Source organism: Atta colombica, unplaced genomic scaffold (genome assembly GCF_001594045.1).
Source record: "Atta colombica isolate Treedump-2 unplaced genomic scaffold, Acol1.0 scaffold261, whole genome shotgun sequence".
NCBI classification, from domain to species: domain Eukaryota; kingdom Metazoa; phylum Arthropoda; class Insecta; order Hymenoptera; family Formicidae; genus Atta; species Atta colombica.
This window is the reverse complement of record NW_017259361.1, coordinates 541,850-551,820: the sequence shown is the minus strand read 5'-3', so window position 1 is coordinate 551,820 and position 9,971 is coordinate 541,850. Positions and strand designations below refer to the sequence as shown.

At 31.2% G+C, this 9,971-nt stretch overlaps 3 protein-coding genes and 1 long non-coding RNA gene across 12 annotated transcripts in view; 2 read left to right on the top strand and 2 right to left on the bottom strand.

Annotated features, from left to right (window-relative positions):
• Nucleotides 1-3,547, top strand: part of LOC108689231 (trichohyalin-like) — a 15,523-nt gene extending 11,976 nt beyond the window's left edge. For all 7 annotated transcript variants that reach the window (XM_018195911.1, XM_018195914.1, XM_018195908.1 and 4 more), the window contains exons 15-19: nucleotides 155-335; nucleotides 419-890; nucleotides 981-1,572; nucleotides 2,370-2,748; nucleotides 2,865-3,547. In XM_018195911.1, coding sequence (XP_018051400.1) covers nucleotides 155-335; nucleotides 419-890; nucleotides 981-1,572; nucleotides 2,370-2,748; nucleotides 2,865-3,167 — 1,927 coding nt within the window. In that variant the 3' untranslated portion in view covers nucleotides 3,168-3,547. The remainder of the gene's footprint in view (nucleotides 1-154; nucleotides 336-418; nucleotides 891-980; nucleotides 1,573-2,369; nucleotides 2,749-2,864) is intronic.
• A 2,454-nt stretch (nucleotides 3,548-6,001) lies between these two features.
• LOC108689272 (D-aspartate oxidase-like) lies at nucleotides 6,002-8,813 on the top strand. 3 transcript variants are annotated; one of them, XM_018195992.1, is made up of 7 exons: nucleotides 6,002-6,235; nucleotides 6,322-6,520; nucleotides 6,895-7,018; nucleotides 7,213-7,358; nucleotides 7,422-7,578; nucleotides 7,981-8,265; nucleotides 8,372-8,813. In XM_018195992.1, exons 2-7 carry the CDS (start codon nucleotides 6,333-6,335, stop codon nucleotides 8,483-8,485), a joined length of 1,014 nt encoding a protein of 337 aa, XP_018051481.1. In that variant the 5' UTR covers nucleotides 6,002-6,235; nucleotides 6,322-6,332; the 3' UTR covers nucleotides 8,486-8,813. The 3 variants fall into 3 exon arrangements, with proteins under 3 accessions (XP_018051481.1, XP_018051483.1, XP_018051482.1); XM_018195994.1 differs by having other exon boundaries at nucleotides 8,341-8,419; XM_018195993.1 differs by lacking the exon at nucleotides 6,002-6,235 and having other exon boundaries at nucleotides 6,312-6,520.
• On the bottom strand, nucleotides 6,237-7,567 carry LOC108689273. Its single transcript, XR_001931829.1, has 3 exons — nucleotides 7,306-7,567; nucleotides 6,917-7,049; nucleotides 6,237-6,501 (listed from the first exon to the last, which is right to left on the bottom strand). It is a non-coding gene; the product is annotated as an uncharacterized LOC108689273 (long non-coding RNA).
• LOC108689271 (histone acetyltransferase KAT8) overlaps nucleotides 8,397-9,971 on the bottom strand; it is a 3,690-nt gene continuing 2,115 nt past the window's right edge. The window contains exons 6-8 of the mRNA XM_018195991.1: nucleotides 9,635-9,885; nucleotides 9,308-9,538; nucleotides 8,397-8,474 (exon numbers count right to left, since the gene is read on the bottom strand). Of these exons, the coding sequence (XP_018051480.1) occupies nucleotides 9,319-9,538; nucleotides 9,635-9,885 (471 nt within the window). The 3' untranslated portion in view covers nucleotides 8,397-8,474; nucleotides 9,308-9,318. The remainder of the gene's footprint in view (nucleotides 8,475-9,307; nucleotides 9,539-9,634; nucleotides 9,886-9,971) is intronic.

The following is a 9,971-nucleotide window of genomic DNA, read 5'->3' as shown; positions in this document are numbered from 1 at the left end:
TGTGTGTGTGTGTGTGTGTGTGTGTGTGTGTGTGTGTGTGTGTGTGTGTGCGCGCGCGTGCGTGCGTGCGTGCGTGCGTGTATGTGTGTGTGTGTGCGTGTGCGTGCACATATACATATATGTAATGTAATGACCACTAATATATTGCTTACAGATTAGAATTAGAATTAGGTATTAAAAAGCAACACAATAAGGATTCTACTGGTATAGCTTCAGAATATTCTTCTAATTTTAATCCCAATGTTATCGCATATCCATCTCCTCCTCCTCTACAACAACAACAGCAACAACAACCACAACAGCAAATGATGTATAGACAGCCTACAGTTGTACAAGTATTTAACATATTACTATATATTTTTCAATAATTATTGAAACGAGCAAATTTATATTAAATATCATTTCCTATGTTTTTAAGGTTGGAAATGTCCTACAAGTAGTCCCTGCTGATTTCAATGGGGTGCAATCAGCACGTCGCGAAGTATCTGCTACAATTACGACTCCGCCCGTGCGATCTGGATCCAGTCAAGTGGTTCGCGTAGGTAACGTTCTTCAAGTAGTACCCACGTCATTAGATTGGAGCAGCAGTAATAGCGGCGGCGGCGGTAGCGGCAGTGGCCAGTCTTCGACAGGTCAATCAAATGTAGTTTTGTATTCTTCAGCTGTCCCGGCACCTTCACCCTCGGCGCCTATGTCAATACCTGTCCCCGTCCCCGTTCCATTGCCTGTGCCACCAACCTTACCCGTCACAACAAATACTCTCGCCCCCGTCGCAACTATGTCATCTGTCACGCCACTGCCGCTATCATTGCCAGTACCTGTACCTGTGCCAGTTCCGATTCCCCCTGCGACAGCAGCAGCGTTTCCAAGAAACGAGATTCAGACACAAAGTACGTATATAAGTCTATTTAAGATATGATTCTTACTTCTTATCATCCGAAAAATCTTATTATTCAACGACGAATGTCTTTACATTGTAGAAATAGTTCAACCTGTGTATAATTACGAAGCTATACTCGAAACGCGCCGTAAAGAACAGGAAGAGCGTAAACGAATACGCGAGTTACGCAGGAAAGAAAAAGAACGTAGGAGGATAGAACGGATTAATCGACGAGCTCTGCGATTATTAGAAAAGAACAATACATCGCGACAAATAAGTGGAGTCTTATTAGATCATCGTAAGAGTTCAAGTATAGATCCAGCAGTTCTGAAAGCATTGAAAGAAGGAGACGAACAAGTTGAATCTCCATCAGCTAATCCTATAAAAGAAGAAGAGGAAGCAACAATGACTATTAAAGAAGAAGACGAAGATGTCGCTATGGACGAAGAAGAAGATGATGATGAAGATGAGATTGAGGCCGAAGCGGAAGATGATGAAGAAGAGGAAGAAGAAGTAGAAGATGAGGATGAGGATGATGGTGATGATGAGAAATCATTACAAATGATTAATCAGCGAATTGATGAAGCGACAACGTCTGTCGTTAAAGATCAGGCAGAAATTGATACCAGAAAGGAATGGCCGGTGTTGCCATCTCCACCATTAAAAGGCATTTTAGTTGTACCAGGATTTAGGTTTGTCTATATTGTTTTAAATTTCTTTTAAAAATAAAGTTAAGTTTCCCCTGAGTAATCGCAATGATCATATTGGACGTAACGTTACAAACGAGAAATAAAGAGAATTTGGATAAAACAAAATCATGAGATCGATTTAAAACACTTGTAAAAATGTCGAAGCCATTCTCTTATCACCTTTGCTCACAGTAAACAATCATAAAAAGCACGTGAAATGAAAATTGGTTCAAAAGCTTTATTATGTATTTTCACTTTACATGCCTTTCACGATTATTTACTAATTATCGATGAGGAAGGAGATATAGATAGGACAACCCGTTTTTACAAGTATTTTATAGTAATATTATTATTTTGATCTATTCAGAATGTTCTTATTTATAAATGGCATGCAAGACTCTTAAAGGTGTCATTTCTCGCTCATGACGATCCAATATGACCGCGATGAATGGACAAAAATTTTAATATTAAAAATTGAACAAATTATATTTTATGCAATTTTGGTAAAAAAAATTTTTTGTAAGTCATCTCTTAAGGCTGCGTTTGATTTGGACGTTTTAGGACTTCCAATGCTTCTTTTACATCTAATAAATAGTAGATAAAGACAGCATATTGATTATAAGCGCTTATAGAGCGTTCAAAGTGAATGCAAAATGTTCTTATTATAATTCATAAGTGTTTTTACAAGTTTTACAAGAATAAGTTACAAGCTGTATTGATTTTGCTTGAAATTGAGCCATTAAATTTGATATATTCAATTTGTATGTACTGCATGGAATATATAAGTGGATTTTTTTCAGTCCCAATGGCAACTTGGATGATTTATCAGACGCGGACAACAATATCAAAGACAGTAGCGACAAAGATGGAGAGATAGATAAAAATAATGAATATGATAAAGATGCAGGATCTGATGTCAAACCTGGTAAATCAAATCTAGCAAAATTAAAAAAAACAAAGAAAAACAAAAAGTCAGTTCAGTTTGCTGATGGTGTGAAACCTGGGGAGGGAACTAGTCCCAGCGGTGGCGAAGGCGACATGCCTTCACCGCCTCCTCCTAAGGGAATAGATTTCCGCGAAGGACTCGGAGATTTGAAAAGAGATAAAATTTATAACTCTCGAAAGAGCAGGAAGCAGGAAAAAAGGACGAGACCACCAAAGGCAAAGAAAAAAGTCAAGGTATGCAATAGTTATTCCTCTTTCTCTCTTGTTTAGAAAAAGAGACTTGGATTCAAAAAATGTTTTTTAATTGTATTATGTAAAATATGTTTTGTTTCTCTCCTTGTATTTTATAGGTAAAGATAATCAAATTGAAAAAGCCACGCATTACGCCATTGACAGCCATGATGATGGATGATTCTGACGAAATCGACGATCGTTCACCACCCCCGCCGCCCCCTGGTTCTCCTCCACCACCTCATCTCTGGCCCAGTTATCTTTCAATCTACAATACAACGGTTCGAGCAATTGAACAACCACAGACTACGACTGCGACTTTGACGTCTGTTCAAGCTCCACCACCACCACCAACTCCATTGCCTCTTTTGATCCCGCCACCTCCGCTTAATTATACCATCCAACCTTGCAGTAAATCTTAAGCTAATTCACGGCGTCGATTTTGTAATCTTTTCTGATCTTTTTCTTTTTATGAAATAGTAAATTTCTCTTTCTCTGTCTCTCCCTCCCTCCCTCCCCCCTTCCTTTATTGGAAATTCTGTGCGCGGGAAATCATATTAGATTGTAAAAGTGAGAATTGTACATTAGTAGTCTCTTTGAGACTTCAGTGAACAAAGTTAAAATGATGTTGAAGAATATGTACCAATAGTTGATGTTGTAAATATCCTTGCAATATAATCATTTTCTGATCAAGAGATCGTAATCTTTATCTGATCCATTGCGTCCGGAACTTTTAATAACTTCATATTAATAATCTACTTCATATATTTTCGATACCGAGAATCGAATACATAGAATGTCTCCGAACTAATGATACAATAAAAAAAGATAATTTTTAATGGAAAGAAAATTTTAAAATTAAATTTTTGCACCTTTTTAAATTTATTTTCAATGCCAGTGTGTGCATCATATGTCGTCAAATTTCTTTCGTGAATGTTTATTAAAATACACAAATATGTTTTACGTACAAAATGTATTTCAACTAATAATATTTTATTTATTAATATAGTATATTATTAATATCGTATTATATTTAAAAAAATGGAAATGATTTTACTGTATATATTTATTAGGATAGCTCTTATTTTATACTGGTGAAACGTTTTTTCATGTATTTATTTGCAATCCCTTCAGAGCAATTCCAGATATTAAAAAAATAATATCCGCCAAATTTTATGTTACAAGGTGCCTGTAGTATGTGTTCTTTTTAATCGATTGTAATAATAAATTTTATAGAGATTATTTTTGTAATATCTTGAACTGTTTTGGAGGAATCGGCAAACAAATATATGAAATTTTTCATCCTAATATTTATAAATAATTTTTCAATAACTTATATAATTTTAAATTGCTTTATTGTACATAAATAGAATATTACTTTTTTTTTTTATTATAAAAATGCCCTCGAAACGAATTGGATGACGTATGATGTATATATATTAAAGAAGGATTGATAAAAAACATGTTTTAAACAGTTTAAAAGGTGCTTAACTGATGTTTTTAAAGTGATGTTTTTTTTTTATAATACTGTTTAAAGCAAATATTTAAAGCATTAAAAACATATTTAAGAAAAACATAATATTTTATTCTTAAAAAAAATATTAGTTTTTGTCAATCCTGATTAAAAATCATTAAGCACTTAAGAAAATACAACATACATATTAAAATTTTCCAATTTTCAAAGACTTTTCTCGAAAATTTAGATAAATTACTTACTTACATAAACGAAAACACTTAATTTTATAATTTTCTTATTTCTATAAAAGGAACTTTTCAATTGTATTATTAGTTCTAAAACACTGCATTAAAATGGCAATGGCAATGGATATAATGTAATTATTGTCGATGATGTATTGTTAATACAATTTGTTATTACAAGTAAGAACATATTCGAAAAAAATGCAATGTATATACATTGTATTATATATTAACTTGTCACAAATATATGTGATTTAAATGCAGGCAATATTTAAAATTAGATCCCGTTCTTTTCTTAGATTAAAAACATTTAGTACTTTAGTGATAAAGTACTTTATATTTAATGATAACTACATTATTTAATATCACATGATGATAAGGTATCTGTAAAACAAAAATCTGTAAAACAGTTTTTAAAAACAGTTTTTTGAAAACAGTAATCTATATATATATATAGATTACTATATATATAATCTATAAATTTTTTAATCTTAGGATGGGTAAAAATAGAACGTATGAGATATATGAGATATAAGTATTAAAAAATGAACGATTTAAAGGATCTCGCATGATTTATCTGAAAAAATTGTTTTCAGTCAATTTGAATTTGTAACATATTCTTGTAATTCTTACATCTCTGATAAAAAAATCTCAATGAGCAAAACAATTTTATGACTAGTTTCTATGTTAAGCCTTCGCATACAGAATTTACTTTTAGACGAAAGTTCTTACAAGAAACACGAAACAAATTTTTATCGTTTTTCAAAAGAGAAAAAATTAATATTAGGTTATTTGTATCACATGCTCCAACATGTTGTAATATGCTCGTACTTATTCCAACGCGTTTGATAGAATGAGTAGGAGCTATGATAGGAGCATGTTGGAGCATGTTGGAGTATACAACGCGAACAAGCCTACTAAAGAGGAAAGAAACTTGCGAAAAATCAATTTTTATTATGATAAAAGATAAATATTATTATCAGGATTTATTTTCAGAAATATAAAATTATTTTTGTACATTGTTAGAATAAGAATAATTTTGTTTTAATCTTAGGTCATCGAATTAAGAGAATTTTAAGAAATTTTTTTTTATTGAATAGAATAAGACTCACTTTCTTTTAATTTCGTATTATGGACAAAAATGGATTCGAAGTTCTCGAATCTGTTTTGATTAAAAGAATAACAATTACGTCATTTCAATTCTATTATTAAAATGGATTAAAATGGATTGCATACAGCTTATATTTTCCATCATTTTTTTTCGATAGAAAGAAATAGAAAGGAATCCCATTGTTTCAATTCCAATGTCAAAGATTAAAATGGATTCAAAAAATTATTAAACTTTAATCGGATTGAAATGGATCGGATTAAAAAATCAATTTAAATTCGGCAATGACCAAACGAATCTATTTCTATCTATTTCAATCTCTCCGGATATTGGGATGTTCAGATTTTATAATTTTATTCATATATTTTTTTCTAAATTTTATGATTTTATAATTGGATATTTAAAATAAAATTTCTATACCTTCTTTGAAGGAACAGAATTAAACGTTTAGTATATCTGCGTATTGCATATAGCTATGCTTTATCAAAATGCATATACTTTATCACATATACACATGCGTGGCAAAAGTGCGTTCAATAATGATAATAATACACATTTGATTTTTCTATCAAAACGCGTTACGTATATAAGTATTACGTAAATAGTGATAACTAGTGATAAATAGTGATAATTTTATTGCTCTCCAACATCACTGTGTAACTGCATCATATACAAGACTAGCTCGTAATTCTCAAACCTTTTAATATTGTTAAGCGATGTTACAATTCTTTCAATATTTACGTTTTACTTATAATTGTATTATACTACAGTTAAAAACGAAATGAGAGTAGCTATTATTGGTGGTGGAATTGTCGGATTAACGACAGCTGGATTTGTACAAGCAGGGTATTTTCGTAATGCTGACATAACAGTTTTGGCTTCGGATTTTGATAATACTGTCAGTCATGTAGCTGCGGGAATCTTTAGAGTCGGTGCTTCATTCTGCGGCCCTAATGAGACAATAACAAGGTATAAAACAAGAAATTTTTATTAATTTTTTTTTTTTAAGAGTATGTCTCTGAATACGCCATTTCAAACAGCTTTCCGCAAAAAAAAATCTGGCATTTTTATCGCTGAGAACTTTATTTTTTCTAAACTACTAAAAGAGTCCACAATTTAAAATGAAAAATAAACTTTACCATAATCCATTTTCTTTAAATTAAACACTGCTATGTTAATTACAACTAAATATATATGCTTATTTATTTTCAAATTAAGAAAAAAATATTGAGATAGACATGGATCGTATTTTTTATTTTTACTGAAATTCTTTTTAATTTTATGTGGCCTCAAGCTTTAGCAGTATGTATTCATTTAAATTATAATCAATTTACTTTTTTAAGACAATGGATAAAAGATTCTTACGAATTTTACGATGCTGTTCGAAAAATGGATGATGCTTCTCATGCTGGAGTGACTGATATTTCTGGATATATATTCGCGAATTCATCTCAAGACATCGTTAGAGTAAGATTGAGAATAAAAAAATAATTTTTATCTAAAATGAGATAATTATATAAATGATGAGAATACATTTAAATTTAATGCACACACACACACACACACACACACACACACACACACACACACACACACACACACACACACACGTATGTCAGAGTTTACACGTTAATTAATTAACGTGTAAATTATTTAATTAGAATCATTGGCTTGAAGGCGTGGTGCCAGTATATAGAAAGGTGAACGAGGAAGAATTTGAACTAGTAAATGGTAGTTGGAAGTACGGATCATACTTCTCGACACTCCTTACACAAAGTAATTTGTATCTTCCATGGGTTAAACGTCGGTAAGTAATGTATGATTCAACGAAAGACAGAAAAACTGTAATTTGAACTATTCGCATTGCTAGATTGCAATTAAATGGAATTACATTTAAGCAAAGAGAATTAAATTCTCTTAAAGAATTGACTAACGATTACGATATCGTAATAAATTGCACTGGACTTGGAGCGCGCAAATTATGCTATGACAGACATCTTGTTTCTCTTCGTGGCCAAGTACTCAAAGTATGACATTATCTTGCACTCAGATATTCATCTTTTTTTATTCATACAATCTTTCTCTTGACGCTTTAATAAATGATAATATCAGGATTGAAAAAGTTATTAAAAAAATAATTAGTTACCATTATGCGTTACTTATTAAAAAAAAACTCATTCGTTATGTAACGAATAAAAAAATGAGTTACTTTTTATAGATAACGTATAATGATAATAAGTTATTTTTCAAGATTTTTTTCAATCTTGACATTATTGATGACAGTCATGAAAAATTATAAAAAATAAAAAAAAATTATAAAATTGTTATCAAAAATTGTTATTATAAAAAGTAACGGTAATAGCATTATAAATACACATTATTTCCTTGCTGATCGTTTATATGCATAACAAAATAGTATATCTGTGTAGGTAAAAGCGCCATGGATGAAAATGTTCTTTTACGGCGAGCTTGATACTTATATCATACCAGGCTTTAATGGTATAGTTACTTTAGGTGGATCGAGAAACTTTGACTCTGAAAATATAAAATTGTGTCCATACGAATCTGCAGCAATTCGTGAAAGATGCGAGACGCTAATCCCATCCTTGAAAAATGCGGAAATTCTGCGACAGGAAGTCGGTCTGCGACCGCATCGGGATGGTGGTGTTAGAGTTGGAGACGGGAGTCGTATTAGTAATCATTCTAAAGCTATAGTTAGTATAGTAAAAATTTAGACAGTAAAAACAATTTATATTAATTTATACATTGTACTTTATATTAATTTATAGATTGTATAGATGAAAGAGATCCCTTTTATAGATTATACATAATTATGGACATGGTGGTTACGGAGTTTGCATGGCACCTGGAACTTCTATAATGGCCGTGAACGCAGCCGTCGAACTTCATAAATCTACCAATTCTAAAATATAATATCATTTACATAACATTTTTTTCCATTACATACACGCAAAACAATTAGGGAATCATTTTAAAACCTGCAAATTTTACTGATCTTAAGACGCTGTATCTCATATGTAGTTATCCAAAATTTTGCAAAATATAAGGTTCATTTTAAAACCTGATAACTCAGCTTTTACGAATGCTATAGTAATATTCGTAGTGTCATTCACTGGAAGCTAAAATATATCTTTTATGGATCGGCAAAATGTTTTAAAGTGATTCTCTAATTGTTGTGCGTAATGTATTATGTATTACAAAAAAAATATTGCTGAAAAAACCTTTTTCTATCTGAGCATCCTTTATTAATAAGCTTACATAAATTCTAATAGTACATAGTATCATTTGCTGATCAATGAATCAATTTATAAATAAAACTTGTAAAAGCCTGTTTAGGGCTTTATCAAGTATGAAGGTACACATTTATATTTTCTAAAATATATTAGCAGAAAAATGTATTTCATAGATCGCAAGTTTAATATCTTTTTGAAAAATAAACAATAAATCGTATTCGTCAAAATTTAAGAGTGATGCATCTATCTAGTAACAAATATTGTATTATATTTTTAATGACAAATATCGTATCAAAAATAATATTGTTTATCGATTAATTATAAACGTATTTGAAACTATTATGAAATAACCAACAAATTTATGCATGCCACGCGTAAATTAATATCGGACACATCAAGTTTTTGAATTGTGTGTGTGTGTGTGCGTGTGTGTGTGCGTGTGTGTGTGCGTGTGTGTATAATTATATTAAATGATCATTATTTAGAAAAATATTACACCAACCCATTTAAATGTTATTTCTTGCTGAGTTTTACATTCTTCCGAGGTGGTGCTCCCCATCTCAATGCGCTATTATCGACTGTAAGACGCGGTCTTTTATATTGACTGCTCTTTATGTGTTCTTCTACTAATTTGGGTGTGACACAAATAACGTGTTGCCCTTTCCAATATTTAACCATATTCATACTTTGTAATGTCGAGATAATATCAGTTTGTGAGATGCTGGTCATTTGACTGTAAATAAATTTATATTATTTTTTATTTATTGCTCTCGAAACATTCTCTAGTATAGTATGTATGATATGTATGATCGATATTTGTATATCTCACCTAAGATCTTTAATACCAAGAGTAGTCCCCCCTCTAAAATCTCGAAGGATTTCCAATAGAATCCAACTCCAATAACTGCGATAAGATAATTTTCCTAAATCACTTAAAGGTTTCTCTGGACTTCCAACCGTTTGTTCAATTCTACTTAATTCATAGCTAAAAGCTATCAATAGTTTGCCATAACCTTGTCTTTGAAAAGGTGGTAGAGTTAAGATACATGCTACATTATTACCGTCTTGTGAATCTTTCTCCTGAAAATAGAATAAAATTTGCAGAGAGAGTGTGAGTGAGAGAGAGAGAGAGAGAATGTTTAAAAGAAAGCTTCAAAAAAATCCAA

Excerpts from the sequence above, each read along its gene's own strand:
- LOC108689272 (XM_018195992.1), top strand. The coding sequence starts at position 6,333 with ATGAGAGTAGCTATTATTGGTGGTGGAATTGTCGGATTAACGACAGCT. Across the intron at positions 7,359-7,421 it reads CTTCCATGGGTTAAACGTCG|ATTGCAATTAAATGGAATTA; the intron begins GTAAGTAATGTA and ends TCGCATTGCTAG. Across the intron at positions 8,266-8,371 it reads GTAATCATTCTAAAGCTATA|ATTATACATAATTATGGACA; the intron begins GTTAGTATAGTA and ends TCCCTTTTATAG.